The 16699-nt window shown below is 33.7% G+C and overlaps 1 protein-coding gene across 1 annotated transcript in view; it reads right to left on the bottom strand.

Moving 5' to 3' along the window:
* The window catches only part of LOC114337705 (uncharacterized), a 153328-nt gene that overhangs the window by 95307 nt on the left and 41322 nt on the right, over nucleotides 1-16699 (bottom strand). Inside the window, exon 5 of the mRNA XM_050659192.1 lies at nucleotides 12280-12542. Coding sequence (XP_050515149.1) covers nucleotides 12280-12542 — 263 coding nt within the window. The remainder of the gene's footprint in view (nucleotides 1-12279; nucleotides 12543-16699) is intronic.

The raw sequence follows: 16699 nt of genomic DNA, 5'->3' as shown, positions 1-16699 counted from the left end.
AACAAAATCTTTAATTTTCAACTAAACTTTTAGATAAGTAGTTGTTAATCAAAAATTAAATAACTTGGTAACGTAAAAGCTCTTTCCGTATATATTATAGTTCCAGAAGCCGATGGAAATTGAATGAACAGTTTAGCAACAATTGAAATGTTAATTAAAAATTTACGGTCGCTATAATAACGACAATAATTATGATACACAAGAATAACTATAATTTTTTTATAAAAAGACACTATACCTATCTAATGTACTTTACAGAATTGAAATTGGACTATCTAAGCGGCCTCAGGAATATTTTAAATCTATAAACAATTTTTTGGCTTATAAACAAATAGAATATCTCGGGAAATATTAATCTAAATTGAATCGTGAAAACGGTATTCGAAAGACAGCGGCAGGACGCTTCTTCTAAAAAAAAAAACGTTTAATTATGACGGGTGGTTCCTGAGATACAACCGTTGACCGTTGGCAAGTTGACCGGAATTTACGGCAAAGATATAAACAACAGGATCATAATTTTTAAACCATCACCTTTTTATTTTTGTTCTCTTTCTCCACACCAATTTTCATATCTTTAAAATCCTCATAACATATATTATTATAATAAAAACTATCGATAATACGTGTGAAAATTGCCAAAAATAGCAAAATTCCAATCAAAAATTAGGTTGGAGGAAATGTAAGCCTCAAAGTTCAAAATCGGTATACGTTAAAAAAAATGCATTTTCTCGGCTTCCCATGGAGCAATTTCCTTCATTAGTTTTTTGTTCCCAAGTAACTCGAGTAGAGCCATCGAACTAACGCATTATTAAATGTCAAACTTGCTTTTGTTTTGTTATAATAAATTAATTTATTTATTATAACACAATATTTTAATTTGTTCAAATACAAATTGTTTAAATAATTATAGAGCTTTCAAATGAGAATATTTATGTTTTTAACTTTAAAAGGTACACTTGTAGTAAGTTTATCTAAAAAAAAGCCTACAACTGGAAAAAATATGTAATTTTCTGTTCTTATAAATAAATTAATCTATTATAACAAAATAAAAGCAAGTTTGACATTTAATAATGCGTTAGTTCGATGGCTCTACTCGAGTTATTAGGGAACAAAAAAAGAATGAAGGAAATTGCTCCATGGGAAGCCGAGAAAATGCATTTTGTTAACGTATACCGATTTTGAACTTTGAGATTACACTTTCTCCCACCTAATTTTTGATTGGAATTTTGCTATTTTCGGCAATTTTCACACGTATTATCGATAGTTTTTATTATAATAATACATGTTATGAGAATTTTAAAGATATGAAAATTGGTGTGGAGAAAGAGGACAAAAATAAAAAGGTGATGATTTGAAAATTATGATCCTATCATTTATATCTTTGCCGTAAATTCCGGTCAACTTTGACCGGTTGTATCTCAGGAACCACTCGTCATAATTAAACGTTTTTTCTTTTAAAAGAAGCGTCCTGCCGCTGTCTTTCGAATACCGTTTTCACAATTTAATTTAGATTAACATTTCCCTATTTGTTTATAAGCCAAAAAATTGTTTATAAATTTAAAATATTCCTGAGGCCGCATAAATAGTCCAATTTCAATTTTGTAAAGTACATTAGATAGGTATAGTGTATATTTATGAAAAAGTAATAGTTATTCTTATGCATCATAATTATTGTCGTTATTATAGCGACCGTAAATTTTTAATTAACATTTTAATTGTTGCTAAACTGTTCATTCAATTTCCATAGACTTCTGGAATTGTAATACATACTGAAAGGGCTTTTACGCTACGAAGTCATTTAATTAATGATTAACAACTACTTATCTAAAAGTTTAGTTAAAAATTAAAGATTTTGTTGGAAAAACCGCTTATTCCGGGGATAGTTTTCGTCGAAGTAAATCGGAAAGAACACGCCTCTATACAGAATTTAATTGCGGTGAATTTTTATTTGGGTCTTCTTGGTCTAAAGTTAAAATATTTGGAGTTACAGAGCAAAAATTGAAAAAAACACGATTTTCGGGCGCCATTTTGTTTATTAAAAAAGTAGCACACTATCTGCGGACTTTGCATATCTATATTATTAATACATACAATAATAAGATTCGATTCCAGCAATAAAATTGCGGGTAAATAACTTTTCCTTGTATTTTGCTAATTAGCCCAGAGTATTAGGACCATGTTTACCTTGGATCTTTCCCTGAAAGAACAGATGTAAAATCAGATGTAAATCAGATGTAAAAGATTTTATTTTTCAGGGTGTCTTATAATGTGACCGAAGTATTCCAGCTTGTGTATCTTTATTATATTGACCAATTATGTTGTTCTTTTTAGCCGTCTAAGGACTTCCTCATTTCTAACTCTGTCGACTCAGCCTATTTTTAGTAGTCGTCTGTATACGCACATCTCAAAGGCTGTCAAGCGATTAAGCATAGAGTCAGTTAGAGTCCACCCTTCTACTCCATACAGTAGGGCAGGAAATATATAACAACTCATTTTTATAAGTTATAAACAATTAGTAACCATTGCGTCATATTATGTTGCCGTTTTTTAAGCAGTTTCTAAGATAAACAATATAGTTGGGGAAATGAAGCATTTTGGCTCGCAATTTTTTCGTCCAGCATGGATTTACTAGAAAATTTCACAGAAGGTAGGGAATAGTCCAAGGATCATTTTCTATATCATGCCGCTGTACGCTAAAACCTTGGGGGTGGTTGCCACCCCATCTCGGGGGCGGGTATTTTTTATTAGATTTTAACCATGTAAGCTGATGTGAAAAGTAATTCTAAGAAAAAAATTTTGTTTGTAAAACTAATATTTTTCGAGTTATTCGCGCTTGAAAGTAGCAATTTTTCGGTGAAAAAATCAACTTTTTTAGAAGATTTTTTGAGAATACCTCGAAAAATATGCATTTAATCAAAAAAACTGTACATACTAAAATTGTAAGTTTTAGTAACACAAACCAAATTCTTTTTTGTTATATCCTTAAGACCAACACAAACCGAGATACGGCATGTTAAAAGGTAGCTTTTTTCGTCAAATGCATAATTTGAAATATTCAAAGTAAAATAACGGAAAAACTTTGTATTTTTCGAGGAAAACTTAAATAATCTTTTTTTAAGTACATACTTAGCTATTTCAAAAAATAATAATAAAAAGTTTCTAGCCTGAAAATTAAGCAACTAATGATCAAAAAATTGTCGGTACCTGTTTCTTTGTATGAATAAATCAGTGAAAACAACCCCCTAACTATCCTCCTAATTAAAAATTGGGCTTCACCTTCTGCAATTCCTTTTATATTTGTATTATCAATACACCTAAAAAGTTTGACCTATTTAAAAGGCCTAATTTTAGAAAAATTGGACTTTAAAGGAAAATAAATTTTTTGGAATTTCCCAATTTTTACCTTTTACTTCAAAATATTTCCGATAATACTGGAGATACGAAAAAAATTATAGACGACTAAATTATAGCTTTTTTAATAACTAAAATTTCTTTGTGCATAGATTTTCATTGCATTGAACATTTAGTGAGATTTACCAAACCTGTTTAAAACCTCTATTTACAACCAAACACCCCCTTATTCAAGCTATTTAAACCCACCCTAATTAAAAACTAAGGGATCTTACGGAATTTAGTTTGCATAGTCTTATAACTCTTCAAAAATTATATAAAGTCATTTTTGAAAAATCTTTTTATCGCCAAATATGAAGGAGCTATGTTTATAAAACAAATTTTTTTTTTCGAAAAATTCGGATAGTCCGCTTATGGAAAATTTTCAATGTATGTATAATACCACAGAACCGGTTCGTATACTGGAAGATGACCAAAAAACTATTTGTATTTGTATTTGTACATATTTGTAAATTCGTATTTTTGTGTAAACAAATGTTTTTGTAATTCTTTAGTTTTACCTTTTTTCTGTATAGATCTATTAAAATATCTACTTATAAAAACTGTAATGTTATTAAGGGTGGTTTATAAGGGTTGAAATATTATATTATATCCTAAAGTATAAAACAATCATTATTTAACCAATAAAAACCAAATTTTACCCGTATTAAAGTTTACAATGTTTTTATATAATTTTTGACAATAAGGGGTAGTTTACACCCCTAAAAATAATCAACGCCCTTAAGCATGATATAGAATATGAACTACAGGATGAGATGAACCTAATCCCAAATTATCATGTAAATCGATGCAAGCCGAAATTATCCTTTTAGGATAAGTAAATTTTTTTATATATAGCTCCAACAAGGGTGGTTTTAAGCGTTGAAATATTATGATAGTGTATCTTAAAGCGTCAAACAATAATTATGTAACTAATAAGAACCAAATGTTGACAATATTAAAGTTTAAAATGTTATTTTATAATCTTTTACAATTAGGGGTAGTTTTCACCCTTAAAAAAGCAAAAGCGTACAACGGCTCAATATATAAAATAACCTAGAGGGTGTAATGAGCATAATCCCAAATTTTTGAACAAATCGATGCTGGACGAAAAAATTGCGAGGTTTTGCCATTTTTTCAGCTTCATTTCCTCGACTAATATTTTCTCTCTCAAAAATATACGCCGTTTTGAAGGCTTTTCTATCTCTTAAGGTGGGTGCAGACATGCACCGAATGCCGTATCGAGCCTCGTCGCGAACATCGAAGCGATGAACAGACGTTCGCGACGATGTTACATGGGGTTTGATATAAGCAACGAACCGAACCTCGTTCCGTACATCGTAGCAAAAATTTTGACGTTTTTTACTGAAGCGTTTTTTCAACAATTAATATGTACCTATAAGAGCAAATTGTAACTAATTCCTGCGTAAGATCTGGCGGCCATTTTTATTTATAAACCATTTAATGTCAAAAACGGCATTTTTTAAACGCTTTTATTTAGTTCAACCGTTTGCGTCAAATCTTTAGACGTTAATTTGACTGCCTTTTCTTCAATGGAAATGAATGAAATTTTGCAGATATATGGATTCGCGGGAACAATACACGAGTAGTCGATCAAATTTTTTTTATGTTTATGAATTGTTTAAATAAAAAAAACGATTATAATGAAAAATGCTTAAATTCTCTTGTTTTTTACAATGTAGAAACTTGAAACTGTTACAGATTGTAGCTAATTATATGAATTATACATAATTTCACTTTTTACGTTATTTGTTTACGTTATGCTTCATATATAAACAATAAAGTTTCAAATTTATCCAGTTTCTGTCCGATTTCTATCCAGTTTTCAGCGAAAAAAAGTTATGCCACCGCAGAGGGACGAATGCTGCTCTTAGTATTGTCGTGGGCTTCGACTGTCCATAAAACGCAAGGTTCGACTGCTGACTACGCTGCGCTGTCGTGAACTTGGGCCTGAAAATGTTTGCGTAAGGAGAGGCTTAAAAGCCTGCATTGAGCCTGCAAAGCTTACGTTTCATCGAGCCGAGTGCGATCATTAAGGTACGTAGCCATACAAGGGTGAACCCCGCTCGGTGTAGCTGCTCAAGTGGATACAGCATGCGCTCCCTTACATATAAACCGCAAACCGGTTGAAACGAAGAGTATACGCGCCAAGCGGCGATCACCGACGTATCCACTAAGTGGAGCTACTACACCGAGCGAGGTTTACCCTTGTATGTATACGTACCTTTAGACGGCTTGCACATCGAAGAACTGCATTGCGAGAAATTAGCAGCGTCTACACCGTGCAATAGTAAAGTATTACTATATAAAAAGATGGAAATACTGCGAAAACTGTAATAGTCGTAAATAATGATTTTGATTTAAGAAATGTATGAAGAAATTACAGAAAATGTACAATGTATATGTATCAAAAGTTAAAATAAATGCAAAAAGGTATCTGTTATATACCTACGTCCTTTTTTAAACATGACGATATATTTGAATGTTTGAAAAGTGTAAGACTAAAAAGAACTCCGCCTGTGATGAAAAATGGGTGAATCGAGTAGCTCAGGAGTCACCACTGCCGGTCCTAAGCCCGGATAAAGGAGGAAGGTTGGGCAGTGGGCTGACAACCCACTCCCGGAAAAAAACACACTGTTAGGAAACCTGAACATTTGCCTCGGAATACAGGACGGAACTTTCGGAAACGACTCAAGCTACGAAACATGGACTATGCATTTGGAAACTGGAATGTGAGGACGCTAAATAGACCAGGAGCTCAAACCGCACTTCTGCAAGAACTAAAAAGATATAAGATCATGATTACTGCTCTTCAGGAGACAAGATGGCTGGGGAAAGGTGTCAGGGACACTAAAACGCACACAATTCTATATAGTGGGAAGGAACAAGGAAGCAAAGAATGTGGAGTCGCATTTGTGGTGGATAATGATTTTAAGTCAAAAATCATCGACTTCCAGGCAGTCAGTGAAAGGATATGTAAGTTGAGAATTCGCACCCACTTCTTCAACCTAACAATGATAAACATTCACTGTCCAACAGAAGATCAAGAGCAACATACAAGGGAAAGCTTTTACCAACAGCTGGAGATAGTATATGATAATGCGCCAAAAAATGACATCAAGATTATAATGGGTGATATGTATGCTAAAATAGGCAAGGAACCGCAGTTCTATGGCACAATAGGAAAACACTCTCTGCACAATGAAACAAGCGAGAATGGGGAGTTTTTGATAAATTTTGCCCACCAGTAAAAACATGGTTATAAGTTCCACATGCTTCCCACATGAAGGCATACACAAAATGACATGGATTTCACCAGATGGAACCAAAACCAATCAAATTGACCATGTGCTGATAGACAAAAGGGCAGCCAGTAGTATCTCCGATGTGAGAACACGACGAGGAGCATGCTGTGGATCAGACCATCTTTTAGTACAAACCAAATTTAGATGCAGAGTTAACAGCAAAAGAAACGAAAGACAACAAAGAACAAACAAACTGGACCTGGAAAAACTGAAGATTCAGGAATGTAAAGAGAAGTTCGAACAAGAAGTCGCAAATGAGTTAAGGACGCTAGAACTGCACTCCATAGAGGGCAAATGGACTAATATCAAAACAGCAGCAGCGTCCACCCTGGGAAACAAGAAAAAGGAGAGAAGAGCAGCATGGTTTGATGACGAGTGCAGACAAGCAATCGAGGAAAGAAATGAAGCACACAAAATGTACATATCAAGAAGAACACGGGAAAGACGAACATTATTTGAAGTCGCAAGACGGAAAGCAGACAAGACATGTAGAAATAAAAAGAGAGCCTATGAAAATGGACAAATAGAAAAAATGGAAAGACATTTCAAAAACAACGAAATTAGAGGGGCTTACGAATACCTAAAAAAGATAAAATGTGGGTATAAACCTCAAACAAGTCTATGTAAAGATGAAAGTGGGCAAATAATCTGTGACCAACAGAAAGTCACAGAAACCTGGAAGCATTATTTTCAGACACTACTTGGAACTCAAGTAGACATGGAAGATGAAATGGGTATGATCTACGTAGAAGAGAATGGAGTAGAAGCTCCAACCATAGAGGAAGTTTTCGAAGCCATTAAGTCCCAGAAAAACAATAAAGCTCCGGGAGTTGATGAAATACCAGCAGAACTATAAAAGGTAGGTGGCGACCACCTAGCAATTCACATCCACGCGCTCATCAGAGACGTATGGCAAGAAGAGAAAATACCCGACGACTGGAAGAAAAGTATAGTATGCCCGATCTATAAAAAATGAGACAAACTCCAGTGCAAAAACTACCGTGGAATATGTACAGCATATAAAGTCCTCACGTATATTATAAACCAGCGGCTCCAACCACTAGCAGAAAATATTATTGGAGAGTATCAGACGGGCTTCCGACGGGGAAGATCGACACTGGATCAAATATTCACAGAAAAACAGATCTTGAGCAAAGCATGGGAACACGATATTGATGTTCACAACGTGTTTGTAGACTTCAAACAGGCATACGACTCAGTCAAAAGGAACAAACTATACTATATATTGGCTGAATTGGCAATACCACACAAGTTAATAAGACTCATTAAAGCCACAATGGATGAAACTCAGGCATGTGTACGAATACAAAACCACCGGACAGACTTTTTTAACATTTCGCAGGGACTAAAACAGGTAGATGGGCTGGCCCCAACATTGTTTAACCTGGCACTGGAATATGCGGTTAGGCAAATGAAAACTGGACGAGGAAATCTACTGACCAACCGAACGGTTCAACTGGCCGCTTATGCTGATGATATTAATATTCTGAGTAGAACATCAACAGGAGCACAGGAAACATATGCAGAGTTAAAAACACAAACAAAAATGCTAGGTCTTAAAATTAACACAGAAAAAACAAAAATAATGACTCAGACGAGAAGAAATATATTCCCAGAAAACATTATACATGAAGATGACATTGAAACGGTTGAAAAGTTTACATACCTGGGAGTAGAAATATATGCCGACGGATCAGAAGATGGAGAAATAAGGAAGAGAATAACGCAGGCAAACAGAGCTTATTTTGCCCTCTCCCATATATTTCGGTCAAAAAGTGTCCACCGAAATACAAAGATTAGAATCTATAAAACCTTAATTCGACCAATAACATGCTATGGCAGTGAAGTCTGGGTGCTGAAAGAAACATCCAAAAACAAACTCGACACATTCGAAAGGAAAGTACTTAGGAGAATACTAGGACCTGTGAGGGAAAACGGAATCTTCAGAAGTCGATACAACAACGAGCTGTATCAACTTTATAAGGAAACGCCCCTGTCAGACTTCATTAGATTACAAAGATTGCAATGGGCCGGACATGTGATAAGAATGGGAGAGGATAGGCTACCAAAACGAGCACTGAATGCTAGAATGCAAGGAAAGAGACCGGTTGGGAAGCCACGAAATCGCTGGGAAGACACAGTAAACAGCGACGCACAAGCCCTTTTAGGAGTCCGTGTATGGAGAAGAGCAGCCACAGACAGGCAAGGGTGGAGGCAAAAAATAAAGTAGGCCAAGGCTCAATTTGGGCTGTAGTGCCGTAGAAGAAGAAGAAGACTAAAAAGTAAAAAAATAAAGCGATATAAATTTTTTTTAAGAAACGCTTTTATGTAGTTATGAGTGACTAAAAGTTAAAATATAAAAAACAACTAAAAAGCAAAAAATAAAAAAAAATCAAACTCGACAATTATTCGAAAAAAAAACTTCGTTAAAAAAAAGAAAAATCTAACACATTCGTTAAAAAAAAGCGCGGGGCGCGTCTTCATCGAATAAACGGTTTTCGCCCCACGCTTTTCTTTAACGAATGTGTTAGATTTTTTCATTTTTTTTAACGAACGTTTTTTTCGTATAATCCTTGAGTTTGATTTTTTTTATTTTTTGCTTTTTAGTCGCTTTTTTTATATTTTAACTTTTAGTCACTCATAACTAAATAAAAGCGTGTCTTAAAAATTTTTTTTTGTCATATTGTGTTATTTCCTTTTTTTTTTCAAATTAATGGAAAACAGTGGACCTTGTGGTTACTTTAGTACAAACATCTTCGATAGCATGGAAAAAGCTTTAAAATGACGTGTTACAAGGGTTGATATAGCTATTTATTGTTAATATAAGTGAGAAAAAAGGTCTAAATTGGAAAAAAATTAATTTCGCAATAACTATTGCAAAAATTTGTGCACAGCTTCGAAGGTTTTATCAAATGCGGGTCCTTTGGTGTGTAATATGTGACAATAATTTCGAAGCGATTCATTCAATTGTTTAAATTTTATCGAAATTGTTTTTCCAAGAGAGCTTTTTTTGCAATAACATAAGTCGAAAAACAGAATGTTAGAACCATTCTGCAGATGTCAATGAAAGATCATAAGCTAAACTTTCAAACTTGTTTAAAAAAAGTTAATAAAAAATTCATTTATTAGTAATAAATAATTATGCAAAAGTCTCGTCAATTTTTCCTTATAAACAATTTGAATACCTTTCTTGTTATGGCCGGTACAACATTTTTTTTACACATTCTAAAAGATGGCCTTTTTACTCGAACTTTCAAAAAAATAAGTTAGCCTAGGTCAATTAGGGCAAAAGTTAACAACATCTTTTTAAAAATTCACAGCTGATTTGTTTATAAAAAATAAGGATCGAAAAGCGTTTTTTCGCTTTCAAAGACACGAAGTATTCATAAAAAATTTTTGGCAAGGAAGTCGTCAATAAAGCTTCAAAAATGAAGTACAAACGCGACCCGCTTGCAACCGACGAAGTAGAAGCATAAAATCCGTGCGACCTAAAATTGAAATATCAACATCAAAATCCTACAATCTTCTGTATCTTGGGAACCAACCAATGAATTTTAATGTTTTTTTTTTAAGTTGGATGTGCTTTTAGCGTACTTTACAAATATAGAGTCAGTTGATTCGTAACTTATAATAAACAATTTAATTTGTTAAAAAAACATTTTATTTAATTTTTTACCGTGTTTTAGATGCACAATTATAAATGAAAAACACTGTACTTATTTGAGAATAAAAAAAATAATGTTTGTTTTCATAATAATTTCATAACGTTTTCACATATATTTTTAACTTAAGGCATGTTTTTTTTTATTTAGCTAATATAATGCATCGACAACTAATGGATATTGGCATGGTACTATGAAAACCCCGAGATGTAACATCGTTCATTGCGCAGCGTGACAAATTCTTCTTTATCCCTACCTAAGCGATTCCACCAATTGGAGTCGACATTAGCTCAGGGTTGCCAATTTAGTATATTTTCTACTAGATCTAGTAGAATCTCTTGGGATTTAGTGGGAAAATTTTAAATCTAGTATCTTTTTAAATCTGGTAGAAAATATAGTAGATTTTAGTAGTAGTACATGCAATAACTTTTTAAGAAAAGAGCAATAAACTTTTTCTTGGAACTCTAAATTCAATTATAAATACTTTAAATTCAATTCAGTTATAAATATTGTAAATTTTTGAACTACTGTTATGGTAGCTTGATTATCGAGTTAGCAGAACATGTGATAACTTAAAAAAAGGCAATAAATTTGTTCTTGGATTATTAAATTTATATTTAATTCAGAGAATAATTTGGCATTCAATTATAAATGATTTAACAAATTTTTTAACTACTGTTCTGCTATCTTGATTATCAAGTTAGCAGAATATGCGATAACGTAAAAAAAAGAGCAATAATTTTTTCTTGGAACATTAAATTTGCATTTTATTTACGCTTAATTATGGTATAAGAATAACTGTGTTCTGCTGACTTTGTTCTGCTAACTTGATGGACGGAAAAGGTTAAATGGTCTTGTGACTGGAGAAGACCTCACCACGCCAATAGGAGCCTTTTGCTCAGCAGCCAGCAAATTAGCTTATAGAACCTTATTTGTGTTTTGATTGCTAAAGAGTGTGACTTAATAAAAAAACCCATAACCAGAAAGGTCTCGTGAGTGAGACCAAATTCAATAGATATTTCTCAGTATAGCTGATTTGTCGTCATCTCCGCAACCAAGTTATATGTTAGCGACATTTTATATTTTTTTGTTATATATGTATATATATTATCGGCTACAACGTTCTCCGTCTTCTGATACCCGTTCGCCATTCCTGTCTGTCCGCACATTGATCTACTTACAGACCTCTTTCATCCATGGCTTTGTTTATTCCTGCCTGCTAACTTTTCCTCAGTCTACCTCTTCTTCTTCTACCTTGCGGTTTCCAGTTTTGTACTTGTTTTGGGACTCTCTCTTCATGCATTCTTTGTACGTGACTAAACCATCGTAGTTGTATTCCGTCATTTATTGTATGTGTGACCTTCATTATTTCTCGTATTCGTTCATTGATGACATGTTCTCTTCTTGATCTTCCTGCAGCTCTTCTCCAGAAATCCATTTCGATGACCTCTGTTTTGATTTTTCCTTCAGAGGCAGCTGTATGTTTTAATGCTTTTCACTACGGCGTTATATATCTTTTTCTTGTTTTGGTTGTTTATCTGCTTGTCCCAGTGTACTGAGTTTAGGAGCGTAAGTGCTTTCCTGCCCTGAGTATTTCGTACTTTAATGGCCCCGTCCAGTATTCCATCATTCTTGATTTTTATTTCCAGTTATATTCGTTAAATTTACTAATTGTTTCTCCCCCTTCTAGTATCAAGTCCTGCTGCGTTCCACCGATATTCATATTTGGTTTTTCCTATGCTGATCTCTAGTCCCCATTTCCTATATTCCTCTATTAGCTTTCTTGTGATGTAACAGATATATATTTTTTTATTCAAAAAATAAAAATACATATAATTTTCAAATTCATACTTTTTATTTTCTTATATTTATACAAATTAAAGGAGAGGATAATTGGGCAATTGGTTAATACCACATTGTTGTTTACCACGAACTAATCTAATATAACCTTCTTCTCCCCATGATGTTCCCCATGAATTCTTGATCAGCCAAAAATCTTTACCATTTTCTTCGGCATATCCGACTGCTAGAACTGCATGATTTAAAGTATCACTAAAGCAAAGTGCGTGATCAAAGACACCTCCTCCGTACAATTGCCATTCAAAATTAGCACAGACACAAACTGATACTGGGCCAGCAGTTCCTAAAAAAATTAAAAAGTTTAGTATGTATGCATATTCCAGTTGAATGTCATTAAGAGACGCAAATTTCTCTATTACCCTACTACTTTATTCATCCCTTTATTTCAAACAGCTCGTTTAGAACCAACTCTAACAAAAGTGTGTTATTATCAGGATGTTCTATTCTATACATAGTTTCAAAACTTATACATTACCCGTCGTATTCATGATTTTTCTTCTTCTTCAGGTGCCATCTCCGCTACGGAGGTTGGCAATCATCATAGCTATTTTAATTTTTGAGGCAGTAGCTCTAAATAGTTGTTTTGAGCTGCATCCAAACCATTCTCTCAGGTTCTTCAGCCATGAAATTCGTCTTCTGCCGATGCTTCTTCTGCCATCTATCTTTCCCTGCATTATGAGTCGCAGGATGCCATACTTCTCGCCCCGCATCACATGTCCGAGGTACTGTAGTTTTCTTTCTTTAATTGTCAGTTCAACTTCCTTCTCTTTACCTATTCTTCTCAGTACTTCATTGTTCGTAACTCTATCTACCCAGGAAACCCTCATAATTCTTCTATACGTCCACATTTCAAAGGCGTTAAGTCGTCTCATTGTCTCTACATTTAACGTCCATGATTCCAGTCCATAGTATAGTACACTATATACGTAGCATTTTGTTAGGCGTACTTTAAGAGCTAATGTTAAATCTTTACTACATAGGACCTTTTTCATTTTCATAAAATTAGAACGTGCTTTCTCGATTCTGACTTTGATTTCTGCAGTGTAGTCATTATTTTCGGTTATAAGTGTCCCTAGGTAAGTGTACTTTTTTACTCTTTCGATCTGCTGGCCCTCTACTATCAAGATTTCGTTAGTATTATGGTTGTTTTTACTAATTTTCATAAACTTTGTCTTTTTGATATTGAGAGAGAGAGTCCGTACTCCCTACTACACCTTACTATTTTACTCATGAGTATTTGCAGGTCTTGTAAATTATCGGCTATTATTACTGTATCATCTGCATATCTGATGTTGTTAACTAAGACTCCATTTACTCTTATGCCGACTGTTTCATCTTCCAGAGTTTCTCGCATTACCTCTTCAGAATAAGCGTTAAATAATAGAGGTGATAGTATGCAGCCTTGCCTGACTCCTCTTTTTATTTCCATTTCTTCAGATGTTTCTGTTTCAATTCTTACTATTGCTCGCTGATTGTAATAGAGATGTGTTATTAGTCTTAAATCTCTTTCATCTAGGTTTTTAGTTTTTAGAATTTCCATGAGTCGGTCATGTTTTATTTTATCAAACGCTTTATTGTAGTCTATAAAACAGACGTAAAGAGAACGGTTAACATCCAAACATCTCTGTGTCGGCACGTTGAAGGAGAATAATGCCTCTCTGGTGCCCATTCCATTGCGGAACCCATATTGAGTGTCACTAATATCCAGCTCCAGTTTAGAGTGTACTCTGGCGTGGATAATTTTCAGCAGAATTTTCAAGGTATGTGACATTAAGCTTATGGTTCGGTAGTCACTGCATTCTTTGGCATTCACTTTTTTTGGCAAACACACAAATGCTGATGTCAACATTTCTCTAGGGATGATTCCCGTAGTATAGATAGCGTTGAACAGTTCTACTATTATGTCCAGGTTTTTCTCGTTGACCAACTTTATCAGCTCGCTAGGTAATTCATCATTCATGATTTTTACACTTTTATAAATCCGTATTTTTAAGTCCTTTATATTTAGTAGCCCTGTTTTTATATAAAATAGATCTTTTTGGGTTTTTTTATTTTATTTGTATATTTTAATTGACCGGTTTTTCCCATATGTGAACATTGGCCATTGCCATGGTCGGTACGGTAAATTTTTGCAGCTAGGTACCTAGTGTCATGTGTAGTGTGTGTTAAGTAAGTGTCTTGGTACTTTGCAAAGTCGACGTCATTGTCTTTGCAAAAAGACGCTAATTGTATCCGAACGTCTGCAGTCCCTCCGGTGAATACCGATCCCACAAGAACAGAAACTATTTTCATCTATTAATTTATAATAAACAAAAAATTCCTGACCCTGGTGAGGTTCCAACTCACGACCATTCGGACCTTTCGATCCAAAGGTAGGCGCTCTTACCACTGAGCCACAGAGGGGGTTATTTGAAAAAATTTATTCTGGTAAAATTTAAAAAAAAAACATACAGGGTGATTGATTAGTAGGGTAAAGCTCAATAGCTCCGCTATAGTAATAGATAGCAATAAAAAATAATAACAAAAATTTTAGCCACCTTTAAGGTTCACATTACAAAATTAGTTAGAATGTTACAGGGTATTCGATAACACAGTGGCAGACCTAACTTTTGTTTTTTTTTTTAAATAGAACACCCCATATTTTATTTTATATTCGAAATCCTGTTAACTTCTCCATCACAAAAATATAAAGATTTGTAATGTTATATAGGGTGTTTACAAAGTTATAACCAATTTTGTATGAAAATCGTAACAAGTTCAACTCCCTGTATAAATAAAAATAAGCACAAGAGCAATGGTTAATTAATGCCATATTTTTTTATTTATTTTCAAAATTTTTAAGAATTATTGATATTGCTAATTTTCTTTATATCAAATACAGGGTGAGTCAAAACAAAAGTACATTATCTTCTCAGTAATGTTAAATGGAACACCCTGTATTTTATATCATTATTAAAAAGCAACATTAACGTAATTTAATTTTTATATAACATTTTCTATGCCCAAATTTATTAGTTTTCGAGATATTTTCTGTTTCCAGAGCAAATTATTTTATGTGTTTAAATTTATCCAAATTTTAAGTAAGCCATGAGTGAATTGACAATTGAAGATTACCGATTATCAATCCGGTAATCAATGTAACCCTGCAGCTGATAAAGAAATAAAAATAATTTATTAGTAATACATTTTATAAACAAAAACACAACCACTACATGCAACATTTTTGAAACAATTAAAAACTAACTTTTTATGTAAATGCAACAAATAAACACAAACACAAAATACAATATTTTGGGAAGACAATTAAACACTACTTTTGTATGTAAATGTAAAAATGTAACAAATAAAGAAAGAAACATAATTTATCAGTAATACATTTTGCAAAAAAACATGTTTGAAAAAATTAGAAGCTACTTTTAATAAAATATTTTTAATATTTAATTACATGAAATGTTCAAAATTATCTCCTAACACATTTATGTACGCCTAAAAACGATCATTGAATGAGCTACTTACTCTACGGAGAATTTGTAAATTAACATGTCATCGAAATACACTTTGTATTCCATTTTTCATCTCATCCCTCGTTGTTCGAGGTATTTTATAAACTTCATTATTAACGTAACCCCAAAAAAATCAGTCCAGTTTATTAAATTCTGGTGATTTGGGTAACCACGCTACTGGTCCATTGAAAAATGAAAATATCTCGAAAACTAATAAATTTAGACATAGGGAATGTTATCTAAAAATTAAAGTACGGTAATGGTACTTTTCAATAGTGATATAAAATACAGGGTGTTCTATTTAAAATTACTGAGAAAATAATAACACAGATGACCCCAGACGCATAACTATAAATGGCAGTGAGATAGAAAAAGTCCAGGAATATATCTACCTAGGCCAAATCCTGAAACTTGACAAAGAAAACCAAAGTGCGGAAATTAATAGGAGAGCAAGACTAGCATGGGCAGGATTTGGAAAACTTGGTTGGATACTTAAGAACCGCAAAATACCTCAATATTTGAGGACCAAAGTGTTCAACCAGTGCATCCTTCCTATCATGACATATGGGTGTCAAATCTGGACCCTAACCAAGGCAAATATGAATAAACTAGCTACAACAGAAAGAGCTATGGAAAGAGCAATGTTAGGTATACGACTGTCAGATAAAAAGAGGAGCGACTGGGTAAGATCAAAAACAAAAGTCGAGGACATAACAACAAAAGTTGCCAAACTTAAATGGAGCTTTGCAGGCCACACTGTTAGACAAAAAGACCAACGTTGGAATGCCACGATACAACATTGGAGACCTTACCAAAGTAAACGACCGAGAGGAAGACCACAGATGAGATGGGTTGATGATATTAAAAGAGTAGCCGGAACGAATTGGAAATATGTTGCTCAGGATAGAGACCGATGGAAGGAGTTGGGAGAGGCCTA

The sequence above is a fragment of the Diabrotica virgifera genome, chromosome 8, assembly GCF_917563875.1.
Source record: "Diabrotica virgifera virgifera chromosome 8, PGI_DIABVI_V3a".
Lineage (NCBI taxonomy): Eukaryota > Metazoa > Arthropoda > Insecta > Coleoptera > Chrysomelidae > Diabrotica > Diabrotica virgifera.
Note: the sequence above shows the minus strand (reverse complement) of the source record. Positions and strands in the feature narration are given on the sequence as shown.